At 69.9% G+C, this 14,253-nt stretch overlaps 2 protein-coding genes across 2 annotated transcripts; both read left to right on the forward strand.

The window, feature by feature from the left end:
* Positions 1 to 579: 579 nt before the first annotated feature.
* AJM1 (apical junction component 1 homolog) lies at positions 580 to 3,524 on the forward strand. The gene is made up of 4 exons (XM_039910683.1): positions 580 to 812; positions 873 to 1,484; positions 1,641 to 2,168; positions 2,232 to 3,524. The coding sequence occupies exons 1-4, from the start codon at positions 621 to 623 to the stop codon at positions 3,213 to 3,215; spliced, it is 2,316 nt and encodes a 771-aa protein (XP_039766617.1). The 5' UTR covers positions 580 to 620; the 3' UTR covers positions 3,216 to 3,524.
* Positions 3,525 to 8,247: 4,723 nt separating this feature from the next.
* On the forward strand, positions 8,248 to 14,030 carry PHPT1 (phosphohistidine phosphatase 1). Its single transcript, XM_029054214.2, has 3 exons — positions 8,248 to 8,438; positions 10,719 to 10,843; positions 13,495 to 14,030. Exons 1-3 carry the CDS (start codon positions 8,282 to 8,284, stop codon positions 13,585 to 13,587), a joined length of 375 nt encoding a protein of 124 aa, XP_028910047.1. The 5' UTR covers positions 8,248 to 8,281; the 3' UTR covers positions 13,588 to 14,030.
* The last annotated feature ends 223 nt before the right edge of the window (positions 14,031 to 14,253 follow it).

Below are 14,253 nucleotides of genomic sequence, written 5' to 3' on the forward strand. Positions count from 1 at the left end.
CCAGAGCTTATAGCGCGGTGCTCCGCACCCGGTAAGCGCTCGGTAAATACGATCGAACGAAGGACCGTCCCGGCACACACACACGCGCGCGCCTGGGAATACCAGCCTCGCCTTCCAAGGCGTCACGACCACGGCGACTGCCGCGGGGCTGGACCCAGGAGACCCTGGGGGTCCCGGGGAGGAGGAGGAGGAGGAGGGCGGGGGTCCCGGGGTCCTCAGAGGAGGAACAAGGCCAGGGGGACCTGCGGGCTTTCTCTTTCAGGCGCGGGCTCCTGGGCAGAATGACGGTCGCCCCCCGGCCTCCCCCGTTGCGCGGCCCGCCCGTCCCCGTCGCCCCCCGGACCGCCGCCGCCGGCAGGACCTCGGCCCCCGCCCCCGCCGCCCCAGGTGAGTCCGGAGCGGCCCGGCCGCCGGGACCGGTCGAGGGCGGGGCCGCCGCGTCGCGGCCCGCCCCGCCCCCCGCGCCCCCCGCCCGGGCCTTAGCCAGGAGCCCGGGGCGGCCCCGGCGCCCGCCTCGGTTTCCCGGCGGCTCCCCCGTCAGCCCCGTCCCTCCCCCGCCTCCCCCCGGCAGGGCCCGCCGCCGCCGAGGCCTGAGCCGGCCCGCGGGCGCCGCCTCGAAGATGACCCGCACGGACCCGCCGGCCCCGCTGGTGTCCACCGTCTACCCGGACATGAAGCCGTTGGCGCCGGGCCCCGCCGCCCCGGACGGCCGCCCGCCGTGGGAGCGGCCCCCGCCCCGCCCCGCCGCCCCCTTCAACAAGCGCCACTGCCGCAGCTTCGACTTCCTGGAGGCCCTGGACGGGGCGGGCGGGGCGGGACCCCCGGCGGCCGCCGCCCCCTCCCCCCGGCGGCCCGGCCCTCCGGGCCCGGAGCCCCCCGGGCCCCGCCACCGGGCCCGGGACCGCGACGGCGGCCGCGCCCCCGGCCCCCGCCCGGAGCCCCTGCGCCGGCCCCGCTCCAAGAGCGCCCCCCGCCCCGCCGCCCCCGCCCCCGCCCCGGGGCGGCGCGGCCCCCTCGAGGCCCACCCGTGGCGGGAGCCCCCCGGCCCGGTCCTGCCCCCGGCGGCCCGCCCGCTGGCCAACGAGGTCCACCCCATCAAGCTGCAGCCGCAGCGCAGCGGGGCCCTGTGCGCCCCCCCGGCCCCGGGCCCGCCCCCGCTCCAGCCCCCGCCCGTCCCGCACGTCCGCTGCCGGCTGGACGTCAAGCCGGACGAGGAGGTGCTGCGGCAGGCCGAGCGGGGCGGCCCCCGGCCCCGGCCCCCGGTCCCGGCCCGCACGCCCACGCCCGGCGACTGGCGCCGCCCCGCCGGGGACGGACCCCCGGGACCCCCGGGACCCACGCAGTTCTTCTACACCGAGGCGCCCCGGCCCCGGCCCTCCCCCGCTCCTCTCCGGGCCGGGCCCTACTACCCGGAGCGCAGCCGGACCTTCCCCGCCCGGGAGCCCCCCGCGGGCCCGCGCCGCTCCTCCTTCTTCTTCTTCTTCTCCTCGGAGGAGGAGGAGGAGGAGGAGGCGGCGGCCGGCCGGCCCCGGGCGCGGGCCGTCCCCCCCCGCGCCGCCTCGCCCTCCTCCCCGGCCCGGTGGGCCCGCCCTCCGGCCCCGCCGCCGCCCCCGCCGCCTACCCGGGCCGGCCCCCCGCGCCCGGCCCGGGCCCGCCGCCCCTTCTCCCGCTCGTGGGACGACCTCCTGGCGCCGCCGGGCCCCCGGAGGGCCGGGCCCCCGGGCCAGGGCCGCAGCGCGGAGGACCTGGCGGGCGGCGGGGAGCCCCCGCGCCGCCCGCCCGTCGTGGTCACCCTGTCCAGCTCGCCCAAGCGCTACGCGGCGCTGTCGCTGTCGGACAGCTCGCTGGCCGAGCCGGGCCCCGGGGACGGCGGCGCCCGCACCTGGTTCGTCACCCCGGAGATCACCATCACCGACAACGACCTGCGGGCCCGGGGCGGGGGGCGGCCGGCCGGCCGGGGCCCCGGCCCGGAGCAGCTGGACGAGCTCATCGCCGACCTGCTCATCGACGGCGGGCCCGCCGCCGCCCGCCCGCCGGCCCCGCGGCCCCCCGACGGCCTGACCCGCCGCCTGCGCCGCCTGCTCGGCGAGGCCGGCCCGGACGGCCGCCCGAGGGGCGACGGGGACCCGGCGGCGGCGGAGGAGGGGGAGGAGGAGGAGGGAGAGGAGGTCGACGTCGACGACCGGGACGACGACGACGACGACGAGGAGGAGGAGGAGGAGGAGGAACGGCGGCGGGGCCGGGCCCGCGGGGGCTCCCCGGAGCCGAGCGCCGCCGCCGCCCTGATGCGCTGCTCCAACGCCAGGTGCCGGCGGCCGGAGACCCCGTTCAACGCCTGCCTCTACTTCAAGTCGTGCCACGGCTGCCCCACCTATTACTGCTCCCGCCTGTGCCGCCGCCAGGACTGGGGCCTGCACAGGGAGAGCTGCGCCTCCGGCCGCCTGGGCGGCGTGTGCCGCCGCCTGCTGCGCTTCTGCCGCGCCAGCGCGCCGGTGCACCGGGCCTTCTCCCGCATCGCCCGCCTGGGCTTCCTCTCCCGCGGCCGCGGCGTCCTCTTCCTGGGCTTCCCCAGCCCCGGCTCGGCCGAGAACTTCCTGCGCTTCGGCCTGGAGGGCCTGCTCCTCTCGCCCGCCTACCTGTCGCTGCGGGAGCTGGGTGGCTACGCCGACCCGCTGGGCGGCTACGGCCGCCGGCTGCAGGCCGCCGGCCGCCGCTACGAGCCGGCCGAGTGCTTCCTGCTCAACGTGGCCGTGGCCGTGGCGCCCGGGAGCCCCGCGCCCACCGTGCGCCGCTTCGCCCGGCTGGCCCTGGCCCCGGCCGCGGCGGCCCCGGCGGTGGCGGCGGCCCACCCGGCGGCGGCGGCCCGCCCGGCGGCGGCGGGGGCCCCGGTCCTGGACACGCTGATCCTCACCCCGCCGCCCGGCACGGCCGAGCCGGGCCAGGAGGGCGAGGCCGGCCGCCGGGCCCGCGAGGTCTGCTTCATCCACATCCAGCGCCAGCTGCGCCTCCGCGGCGTCTGCCTCCGCCGCCAGTTCCCGGCCGTCTACGAGCGGCTCTGCCGCTTCGTCGAGGGCGGGCGCCGCTTCACCCCCACCACCATCTACCCCACCGACGGCCGCACCGGCAGGCCCTTCATGTGCGTCATCCTGGCCGCCTCCGAGCCCCGCACCCTCGACTGGGTGGCCGGCGACGACCTCCTCGACGACCTCATGTGACCGCCACCGCCTCCCGCGTCCCGTCCCCCGTCGCGGAGCGGGCCGGCGGGGGCGGGAGAGGGAGGCTCCCCGTCCCCCCCCACCCCCACCCGGCCCCTTCCCGCCACGTGGCCCGGAGGGCGGGAATTCGCCGGAGCCTCGAGGCCCTCCGCGCCCCGGCCTGCGCCTGACGCCCGAAGCGCGGATCTGCCCCCGGCCCGGGAGCCGAGGCCGCGGACCTCCCGGGGGCGGGTCGCCCGCAGACTCCTTCGCGCGCCAAGCCCGGGGGCTCCGGATGCGCCCGGCCACCCGGGCCCCCGGGCCCGCGCCGCCGGGCGGGAACCCGAGGGGCGGGCCTCTCCCAGCACCCCCGGCCCGCCCCTGCTCTCTACACACCTCCGGGTAGCCGGTCTTCGGGGAGAGAGACACCCCCCCTTGGAAGGGCCCCCGGCTAAGGAGGTCCCGTGGGGACGGCCTTGTCCGCGCCTGGGTCGGAGTGTATCCCTCCCCACCCCCACCCCTCTCGTTTGCTCCCTGCTCCGGGCCTCGGTCTCTCCCCCATCCTCAACCTGCCTCCCTCCCTGGTTAGTGGCGGGAGGGGGGTGAGGGGGAGGCGGGGGAGCCCCCCAGACCTCGGGAGAAGGGGGCGTTGGGGGGCTGAGTGGGGGGGGGGGTGGCGGCCGTCCCCGGCTTTCCCTATCCCCCATCCTCCCCGGTCCCGTCAGGTACTAAGCCCCCGGGTTAACCAAAGCTAAGGGATGTCACTTTAAATGCCTCTCCCGTGTCCCCCCCGCCGCCCCGACCCGCCGTGGGGACTCCGTCCTTTCGGTGTCCCTCGGCGAGTCCCGGGGACCCCGGCCGGGGCCCCGAAGGTCGCTCGGCGATCTCGGCCGCCGAGAGTCCGAGCCGTGACCCGCCTCGGGTCGGCCGTCGCCGGAGGCCCGGGCTCGCCGACCTCACTCCGTGGTCTTATTAAGCGCTCGCCGCGTGCGGTGCATCATACTAAGCGCTCGGGAGGGTACGGGAGAGTGCAGACGGACCCGACCCCCGCCCTCGAGGAGTTTTACGATCCCTCGGTAGCGTCCGCCGAGCCCGCGCTCTCTGCGGCGCGCTGTCCCGAGGGCCGGGGAGAGGACGGAGGAGTAGGTGGGCCCGATCCCGGGCCCCGGGATGCTCACGATCCAGGGAGGGAGGTGACGGGCATTAAACGAGCTACAGGAAGGAGAGGCGACGGAGCGCGAGGCGCCGTGCCCGAGCGCCGCGTCCCGTTTCGGGCTTCCCCGTGGATCGAGTGGGATTCATCCGGGAAGGCTGCCTAGAAGGGATGGGGTTCGGGGCGAGCGACGAAGAAAAGCGGGGGTTTGGGACTAAAGAGGAGTGGGGAGGGCCCTTCGGGCCAGAGGAATGCCGTGGGTTTGGGGACGGAGGCAGGAGGGTCGGATGGGTTCGGTGAGTGGAGACCGAGAGTGGAGAACTACCCGAAGGGGAAAGTTTGAGGGAGGAGGGAAAAGGGGAGGTGGAGAAGGACGGGGGGGGGGGGGGGGGGGAGGAAGAGGAGACGGCGCCTTCCCCTTCTCCCTCCCCTTCCTGCTCCTCCTGCACCTCCTCCCCCTCGTCCTTCGCCTCGTCTCCCTCCTCTTCTTCCTCCGAGCGACGGCCATGGCGAGGGGGGAAGTGATAGCCGTTTCCATCGGATGCCATCCTCGCTCTGAGTCAGCCGGCCCCCAGCGGGGCCGCGGCAAGCTCCCCCCACGCCATCCTCTGCCCCGGAGCCCCCTCCCTCTTTACTCCCCCTTCCCCCCGCCGCCCGATAGGTGGTTTACGGGGTTCCCAGGCCGCCACCCCCTCCGGATGAACACGGTGACCGGTCCACGATGACCGGTCCCCGGCGCACCCACAAGGAGGTGGAGCTGTTTCCATCGGCCGCGGCGGACGTCAGCGGGAAATGCCGAGCCGGGGTGGGAGAGATGAGCGTCGGCACTTCGGTCGGGGTTCGGGGGTTCGGACGGGGGTGTCTCCCCTCTCCCTCGCCCCGTGCCCCGAGGGAAGGCGGGGCGAGTGACAGTCGGTGCCGGGGAGGGGCGGGGGGTCTGGGGGGAGGGAGAAGCCGGAGCCCCCCCCCCCCCCTCCGGGGTTAAGAGGCCTCCGCCCCGCGTCCCCGGCGAGGGACCCGGGGCCGGCAGCCCGATTCCCCGGGGACGGTCCCGTCCGTGCGGCTGCGGGAAGGCTGGGCGGGGGAGGGAAAGAGCTCGGAGAACCGATGCAGCTCTCGACAAGGTTCGTTTCGCAGTGGGGGAGGAGAGGTTAATGCACTTTAGGTCACTCGGAGGGGGCTCGGGGAGACCCCGATCCGGGGGTCCGGCTCGGGGTCACGGAGGCCCCGAGCGGGTCACCGTGGTAGGAGGTTCGGCCGGAGAAGGCCGAGACCGCCGAGGGCCACCTCGGTCCGAGTGGCAAGGATGCCTCTTCGGCTGAGGGGATCCGGGTCAGCTTCGAAGCAGGGTGGTCAGGGTCCCCGGGGTCGGTTGGAGGGGGGGGGCTTCTAGGGAGACCCCGGGGAGGGAGGCGGTGGAGGGGGCTTCCCGGGCTCTTCCGTGGGCGAGGGATGTTTCCCGGCCGGGCGGGCCTCCTCCGCAGGCCGGGCCCCGGGCCCCGGGCCCCGGGCCCCGGACCCCGGGCCCCGACCCCGTCTGTTCATTTGCACCAGCGCCTGTTTGCACGGCGGCATCGCCGCTTCTTTGCTTCTTTGCACGGCCCGGCCCCGGCCCCGGCCCCCTCCCCTCCCCTCCCCTCCCCTCCCTTCCATCCCGGGGACCGGGGCGACGGGACCTCGGAGAGCGCCCCGCCGGGGGGAGCCCCGGGCTCCCCCGGCCCCGCCCGCGGCCGAGGGCTCTGGGGCTTGTAGGCTTTGGAGCCGGCGGGGCGGCCTCCCCTTCCGGGCCCCCAAGGTCGAAGGCCGCAGACCCCCGCTTCCTCGGAGGGCGGGGGGATGATCTCGGGGCCCCCTCCCGTCGCCCCCCGCCAGGACCGACAAGCGGGGAGTTCAGGGCCTCGGATTGGAGGGGGGGGGCGTCTCCTCCGCCCGCCCCCCTCCACATCCTAAGGATGACCGCGATGCCGTTTGTTAGGCGCTCACTTAGGTGGAACGCGTCCACCGACTCCGTTGCATCGTCCTCTCCCGAGCGCCCGGTACCGTGCTTCGCAGACAGTAAACGCTCGATAAATACCGTTCCTCGATCGTCTGGTGGATCGCCGAGCACGGGGGAGGCGGCCCGGCAGAGGGGAGAGAGCTGGGACCCCGGGGTCGAAAGGTCCGGGTTCCGATCCCCCGCTCCGCCGCCCGCCCGGTGAGCGACCTCCGACGGGGCACACCTTCCCTCTGCCTCGGTCGCCTCCTCTGTAAAATGGGGATTAGATCCTCCGCCTTCCGATTTAGTCTGTAAACTCTATCGCGTCTCCGACGTGATCATCTTATAGCTACCCCGGCGCCTGACGCCAAATAAGCCTTTAACAGACACCATAAAAAAAAGCACCGGGTTAGATCCGATACCATCAGATCGGACACGGTCGGGTCCGGCGCGAGTTTTGCAGACTGGGGCGGGGGGCGGGGGGAGAGGCCGAGCGTTTAATCCCCATTTTACAGGTGAGTAAACTGAGGCACGGGGAGGTGGGGTGACTTGCCTAAAGTCCCTCCGGAGGCGGAGCGCGACAGGGATCGGAACCGGTGCGGCCTAGCGGATGGCCATCGCGGTACTTTTTAAGCGCTACGTGCCGAGCGCCGTTCTAAGCACCGAGGGAGATACGAGTTGATCGGGTCGGACCCGTCCGTCGCCCCCGTTTCGCAGATGCGGGTCCCGAGACGCGGAGGCGGGAAGCGACTCGCTCGAGGTCACGCGGCGGATCCGGGATCGGAACCCAGATCCTTCCGACTCCCGGGCCCGCGGTCTATCCGCTCGGTCACGCTGCTTCTTAAAACGCAGGCCCGGGGGTCGGGAGGACCCGGGTTCCGATCCCGGGTCCACCGCTTTCCGCTGGGTGACTCTGGGCAAGTCGCTTCACTTGTCTGCGCCTCAGCCGCCTCATCTGGAAAAGGGGGATCGAGACCGTGAGGCCCACGTGGGCCGCGGACTCTGTCCGGCCTGCTTAGCTTGGACAGTGCCTGATACACAGTAATAACAACAATCGTTGTGGTATTTATTAAGCGCTTATTAGTACATCTAGCAAAAAATATAAAACAAAATAAAAGAAGAGCGACAAAAAACCAGATCTCCTGACTTTCGGTCCCGCGCTCGTTCCACCGGCCTCCGGCCGGGCCGCCCAAATGGCGCGTCTCTCCCGCCCGTCATGCGGAGTCACAGTGGAGACCCCTCCGCCCCCGTCCTTGGCCCCTCCACAGCCCCTGCTTAACGGTGGTGGTCGTTAAACGCTTACTGAATGCCGAGCGCTGTACTGGGCGCTTGGCCCATCGCACGACCAGCAGCGTGGCCCGGGGGCAAGAGCCCGGGCTTGGGAGTCAGAGGTCGTGGGTTCGAATGCCGGCTCTGCCACTTGTCAGCAGCTGTGGGACTGTGGGCGAGTCACTTCGCTTCTCTGGGCCTCGGTGCCCTCGTCTGTCAAATGGGATGAAGACCGTGAGCCTCACGTGGGACCGCCTGATGACCCTCTATCTCCCCCAGCGCTTAGAACGGTGTTCTGCACCCAGTAATCGCTTTACAGATACCAACATTATTATTATTAACAGGTACCAGGTTATTATTATTATTGCCAAATGCCCCCCCCCATCATCATCATCATCATCATCCTCCTCCTTCGTATTTCTCCGTCTGAGCGGGCCGCGACCCCCGCCTCCCCCGCCCCCCCCCGGCCGCCCGTGCCTTTAAGCGCCGGCATTCTGATTGGTTCGTTCGGGGACGGCTTCCGAGTGGCTATTGGCTCCCCGCGCCGTCACCGGGCGGGCCGGCGAGACGCGATTGGCCGCCGCCGCGGGCCCCGGCCCGCCCCCCCCGATCGGCGCCTGCGCGTGGGGCCCCCTGGGCGCGCGAGGCGGGCCGTGGGGGCGCGAGGCGGGCCGTGGGGGCGCGGGCAAGATGGCGGCGTCGGGCCTGGCGCAGGTCCCCGATGTGGACATCGACGCCGATGGCGTCTTCAAGTACGTGCTGATCCGGGTGCGGGCGGCCGGGCCCGAGGGCGCCCCGGGGCCCGCCAAGGACGTCGTCCGCGGCTACGGCTGGGCCGACTACCACGGTGAGGAGCCCCGCGCGCCCGCCCCCGCCGGGGCCGTCGTCGTCCATTAGTCTTGGTCGTCGTCATAACAATCTTGGTATTGGTGAAGCGCTTAGCAGGTGCCGAGCACTGTTCTTAGCGCCGGGGGAGATACGGGGGGATGAGGCAGAAGCAGCGTGGCTGCAGAGAAGCAGCGTGGCTCAGTGGAAAGAGCACGGGCTTTGGAGTCAGAGGTCATGGGTTCGAATCCTGGCTCGCCCACTTGTCAGCTGGGTGACTCTGGGCAAGTCACTTCACTTCTCGGTGCCTCAGTTACCTCATCTGTAAAAGGGGGATTAAGACTGTGAGCCCCACGTGGGACAACCCGATTCCCTTGTGTCTTCCCCAGCGCTTAGAACAGTGCTTGGCACATAGTAAGCGCTTAACAAATACCAACATTATTATTATTATTATGAGGTGGTCCCACGTGAGGCTCCCTCCCCCTTTGACAGAGGAGGGAACTGAGGCCCCGAGAAGTGAAGTGACTGGCCCCCAGTCACCCGGCTGCCAAGTGGCCGAGCCGAAATTCGAACCCACGACCTCCGACTCCCAAGCCCGGGCTCCTGCCGCTGAGCCACGCAGCTTCCCAATTGAGCGCCTACTCTGTGCCAAGCGCTGCGGCCGGTACGAGCCCAGCGGCTTGCACCCAGACCTTCGTCCCAAGGCGACTGAGGCGCTGGAGAAGGGAGACGGCTCGCCCAAGGTCACCCAGCAGCCACCTGGTGGGGCGGGGATTAAAACCCAGGGCCCCCGACTCCAGGCCCGGCCCCTTATCTCTGCCGTGTGGTGTGCCACACGCTGGAAGTGAAATGATAATTAATAATCGTGGTATTTTATAAGCGCTTACTATAGGCTGAGCACCGTTCTAAGCGCCGTGCGGCCGCAGGGTGATCAGCTTGTCCCACGTGGGGCTCGGTTTTTAATCCCCCTTGTCACCAGTGAGGGAACCGAGGCCCAGAGAAGTTCTGTGACTTGCCCAAGGTCACCCAGCAGGCGAGTGGTGGTGTAGGGATTAGAACCCAGGACCTCCGACTCCGGGCCCGGCCCCTTTCCGCCACCGTCGTGCTAGACGCCCTAGTAGAGAGACGATGATAGGATCGGAAACGGATCCCCGTCCCGCCAGGGCCCGCGGTCCGTGGAGGAGGGGGAGCGGCCGTTTAAACCCCGTTTGACAGATGGGGAGACCGAGGCCCAGAGAAGTTAAGTGGTGGGCCCAGGCCACACAGCGGACAAGTGGTCGAGGCGGGATCAGAACCCAGGTCTCCCGGCCCCCAGGCCGTCGCTCTCCCTACCGGACCGTGCTGCTCGGGGGCCTGTCGCCCCTCTCTCTGCTCCCTCCTTCGTCCCGTGTCACTGGACGGGCCCGAGGGGTCATATCCGCACCGCCCCCCGAACGGAGAGGGGTGGGGGTGACCCGTGTAAAACGTGGACGCGTCAAGACTATCGATTGATCGATTGATTCAGACCCCGATCCCGAGGCCCCTCTCCCGCGCCCCGGGGAAGATGCCCTTCTCCGTCGGCCGGCCCCGGGGACGGCGTCAGACTTCCTGAGCCCTGCCATCCTTTTCCCGCCGGGTCCCGGGGCCGGGTGAGGTTCAGGAGAGAGAGAGTGATAATAATAATAATAATTATGATGGTATTTGTTAAGCCGCGTGGCTCGGGGCAAAGAGCCCGGGCTCGGAAGTCAGAGGTCGTGGGTTCTAATCCCAGCTCCGCCGTGTGTCAGCTGTGTGACCTTGGGCAAGTCACTTCACTTCTCTGGGCCTCAGTTACTTCATCCGTAAGATGGGGATGAAGACCGTGAGCCCTAGGTGGGACAACCTGATGACCTTGTATCCCAGTGCTTAGAACAGTGCTTGGCACGTAGTAAGCGCTTAACAGATACCAGCGTTATTATTATCGTTAAGCGCCTACTCTGTGCCGAGCACACTTCTGAGCGCTGGGGGAGATACGAGGCCGTCAGGTTGTCCCGCGGGGAGCTCTCGGTCTTCATCGCCATTTTCCAGGCGAGAGTGCTGAGGCCCAGAGATGCAAAGTGACTTGCCCGAGGTCCCGCAGCGGCCGGGTGGCGGAGCCGGGATCAGAACCCACATCTTCTGACTCCCGAGCCTGGGCTCTCAGCCCTAAACCTTGCCGCCTCCCAGCGTGGTGTCAAAGAGGCTGTTCCGAGCCCAGGACGCCGGCCAGGGGGTGGGGACTGGGCGGGGGCCGTCCGGCCCGACTCCCCGCGTCCCGTGTGATGCGCCGATCGCTCTCCCCCAGCCGACATCTACGACAAGGTGGCGGGAGAGATCCAGAAGCAAGGCTACGACTGCGAGTGTCTGGGCGGCGGCAGGATCTCCCACCAGAGCCGGGAAAAGAAGATCCACGTCTACGGCTACTCCATGGTGAGCAGGAGCCCCCGGGCCCGACTCGGTCATCCGGTCAGATCTGTAGAGCGCGCTCTGTGTGCCGGACACTGTGCTGAGCGCTCGGGAGAGGGCGGTGGAACAATAAACCAGACACGCTCCCTGCCCACGGTGAGCTTACGATCCAGAGGTGGGGGAGGCAGACGTTAACGCGCGTAAATAAATTGCAGACGGGGTCATAAGTGCTCGATCTGCGGCGCTGGCCGAGGGGGAGCCCGACGTCCCGGACGGTAAAAATAGTTACGGTCTTTGTTAAGCGCTCACCGCAGAGAAGCAGCGTGGCTCAGCGGAAGGAGCCCGGGCTTGGGAGTCAGAGGTCGTGGGTTCTGGTCCCGGCTCCGCCGCTTAGCGGCCGTGTGACTTTGGCCAAGGCACTTAACCTCTCGGGGCCTCAGTTCCCTCATCTGGAAAAGGGGGCTCAAGACCGTGAGCCCCACGTGGGACAACCCGATCGCCTTGGGTCCGCCCCGGTGCCTGGCGGAGAGTGAACGCTAAACAACCTCGTCGTCGTTATTATCATTACGTGCGCTGTACTGAGCCCCGGGGTGGGTACGAGCAGATCGAGTTAGACCCGAGCCCCGACCCACGTGGGGCTCGCGGTTTTGATCCTCGTCTGACAGGTGGAGATAACCGAGGCCCCGAGAAGTGAACCGACCTGCCCGAGGTCCCGCAGCGGACAGGTGGCGGGGGCGGGATTAGACTCCGTGACCTTCTGACTCCCAGGCCCGTGATCTAGTCGCTGCGCCGGGCTGCGAAGGACCCACCTGGCGACGGCGGGCAGAGCCACGATAGGCAGTTGGCCGCAGCCCGCGCCTCGGCTCTCTATTATCTCTACGGTCCTTTCTCGGCGCTTACTGCGTGTCAGACACCAAACTAAGCACCGAGACGGATACGGGATAGCGGCGGTCCGAACGGGAGGCTCGTCGTGGCCGGCCGCTGTCTTCCCGGATGCTCCGCCCTGTTCCGTCTCCAGCCTCCCTCCCACCCCGGCCACGGTTCCTCTTGGATTCGGAGTGGGAAGAGGGGGAGGCCCGGAACCCCTTAGAAGGTCCTGGCCTGCACACCCCTCTTCGGGCCTCGGCTTTCCCAACTGTACGGTGGGAATGCCGAGCCCCGCCTCCTTTCAGTGGAGCCGCTTCAGGGCGCAGAAGCCGAGCTGTGGAAAATGACCGTAGACTTTGCCGAGCGCTTACCGTGTGCCGGGCACCGTACCGAGCGCCGGGAGCGGATACGGGCCGGTCCGTTCGGACACCGTCCGTGCTTCACGCGGGGCTCGCCGTTTTGCGGTTGAGGGGACCGAGGCACAGAGAGGTTCGGTGACTCGCCCGGGGTCGCCCAGCCGGCACGCGGCGGAGCCGGGATTAGAACCCGGGTCCTCTGACTCCCCTAGGCCGCGCCGCCCCGCCGACGGCGACTTCCACGGTCAAGTCCAGTGGGCCGGGAGGCGTCCCACCCCCGACACGGTGAACCCGTCCGTCCCTGCCTCTCCTCCACGGGAAGATTTTCTCGGAGGAAGGGTCCGATCTTCCCAGCGGGCTGGGCGTGGCTAGAAATAATAATCGCGCTGTTCATTAAGCGCTCACTGTTGGCCAAGTGTTGTACTGAGCGCCGGGGGAGATTCAGAATGACCAGGTCCCGCACGAGGGCTCACGGTCTGAGCAGAAGGGAGAAGAGGTATTGCGACCCCATTCTGCAGATGAGGGAACCGAGGCACAGGGAAGCGAAGTGACTTACCCGAGGTCAAACGGCTGGTACGCGGTGGCGCCGGAATTAGAACTCGGGACCCCGGATTTCCTCAACTCGCTAGGCCGCGCTGCTCTCCTGGAGTCTCCATCCTCCCGCTGCCTCCCACCTTCCCTGGCCTGCGTCAGCCCCCTTCTTTGTGACGACCGTGGACTTTAAGTGCTCACCGTGAGCCGAGCGCCGCGGTAGCCACGAGACGATCGGACCGTACACGTTCCCTGCCCCACCGGGAACTCGGGGACTGAGGGAGAGGGAGAGGTTTAGTCCCCGTTCTATAGGCGAGGAAGCCGCGGCTCGGCGGCGCGGAGCGACTCGCGCGAGATCGCCCGGCGGACTCGTTGCCGGAGCCGGGACGAGGAACCGGCTCTCCCGACTCCCGTCCCGAGCCGTTTTCCCCGGGCCGCGGCGGCTTCTCGGTTCTTTTCGGTTCCCCTTCTCCGTTCTTGCCCAGCCGCTCTGGCTTCCCGCTTGCCCAGAGCGATCCCGGGCTGGCACACTCTAGCCCTCCCTACGGAGCCCGGTGAGCAGGTGGGTCAACTAGCCGGGTGGGTAGGACGGCCCGGGCGACCGGCGGGTAGGGGAGCTCGGTGTGGGGGGCTGAGGCCATTTGGAACGCGTCTCCGGGATCGGACTCTCCCGAGTGCTCGGCGCGGTCCTCCGCGCACACCGGCCGCCCGCCGGATGCCCCTCGCTGCCGTCGGCCGAGCGAACTCCAGGCCCGAGGCCGGGTCTAGGCGACGGAAGACGCGAGCGGCCGAGGGAGGGAGCGGGACGAAGCCCGGGGCCCCGTCCGTAGCGCGGGCAGAGCGGACGCTGCCGGGCCGAGTCCCCCCGGGGGCCGCGGGGTGGCCCGCGCTACCGTCCCCTTCTCCCGTCGTTCGTTCCAGGGCTTCGGGCGCGCCCAGCACTCCATCGCCACGGAGAAGATCAGAGCCAAATACCCGGACTACGAAGTCACCTGGGCTGACGACGGCTACTGAGGGGGTCCGGCGCTCACCCGCCCTCCCCCCCCGCCCCCCCGCCCGGCCATCCCGGGCACCCTCCGCTCCCCCCCCTCGGGGGGGGGGGGGGTCATTTGGGGGGGTCTCAGTCGAAGACCGGGGCTTCGTAGGGCCGCGGGCTCGGTCCCGGAGGGCAGCCCTCACTCCGCATCCTCCTCTGGAAATGAAGCCGAAAGCCCGGCCCTCTTCCTCCAGGCCGGGGGCCCTCGACTTCCCCAGGAATTTCTACAGGGACGGGGCAGGGGGAGGGGAGAGACGGGTCTCCCGGCGCGCCGGGGCCGGCGGGCAGAGCGACCCGATGGGATAGTCCGTCGTGGGGAGAACCGAACGCTCCGACGGCACCGATGGGAGGCGTGGAAGCGGGGGAGGCGTTTGCGGGTCCCTGCCGAGCGTTTTGAATAAATAAAAACACGAGAATCCCGGCTCTTTCCTCATTTGTATAAACACCGATCAATGATCGTGGCACTTGTTGAGCTCTCACTGTACGTCAAGCCCGGCGCTGAGCCCTGGGGCGGAGCCCCGATAACCGGGTCAGACGCAATCCCTGTCCCTCCGCGGTCTAAGTAGGAGGGAGAACGGGTGTCGGATCCCCTTTTGGCGAAGGAGGAGACCGAGGTCCAGAGAAGCGACTTGCCCCAGGTCACG

Source organism: Ornithorhynchus anatinus, chromosome X4, assembly GCF_004115215.2.
Source record: "Ornithorhynchus anatinus isolate Pmale09 chromosome X4, mOrnAna1.pri.v4, whole genome shotgun sequence".
NCBI lineage: Eukaryota > Metazoa > Chordata > Mammalia > Monotremata > Ornithorhynchidae > Ornithorhynchus > Ornithorhynchus anatinus.

What these genes read in the sequence shown, in the direction of transcription:
- AJM1 (XM_039910683.1), top strand. Translation starts at nt 621, where the DNA reads ATGACCCGCACGGACCCGCCGGCCCCGCTGGTGTCCACCGTCTACCCG. An exon ending in CCTCCTTCTTCTTCTTCTTC is followed by an intron (nt 1,485 to 1,640) that starts TCCTCGGAGGAG and finishes GGCCCCCCGCGC; the next exon opens with CCGGCCCGGGCCCGCCGCCC. An exon ending in AGGAGGAGGAGGGAGAGGAG is followed by an intron (nt 2,169 to 2,231) that starts GTCGACGTCGAC and finishes GAGGAGGAACGG; the next exon opens with CGGCGGGGCCGGGCCCGCGG.
- PHPT1 (XM_029054214.2), top strand. Translation starts at nt 8,282, where the DNA reads ATGGCGGCGTCGGGCCTGGCGCAGGTCCCCGATGTGGACATCGACGCC. An exon ending in CGGCTGGGCCGACTACCACG is followed by an intron (nt 8,439 to 10,718) that starts GTGAGGAGCCCC and finishes GCTCTCCCCCAG; the next exon opens with CCGACATCTACGACAAGGTG. An exon ending in ACGTCTACGGCTACTCCATG is followed by an intron (nt 10,844 to 13,494) that starts GTGAGCAGGAGC and finishes CGTTCGTTCCAG; the next exon opens with GGCTTCGGGCGCGCCCAGCA.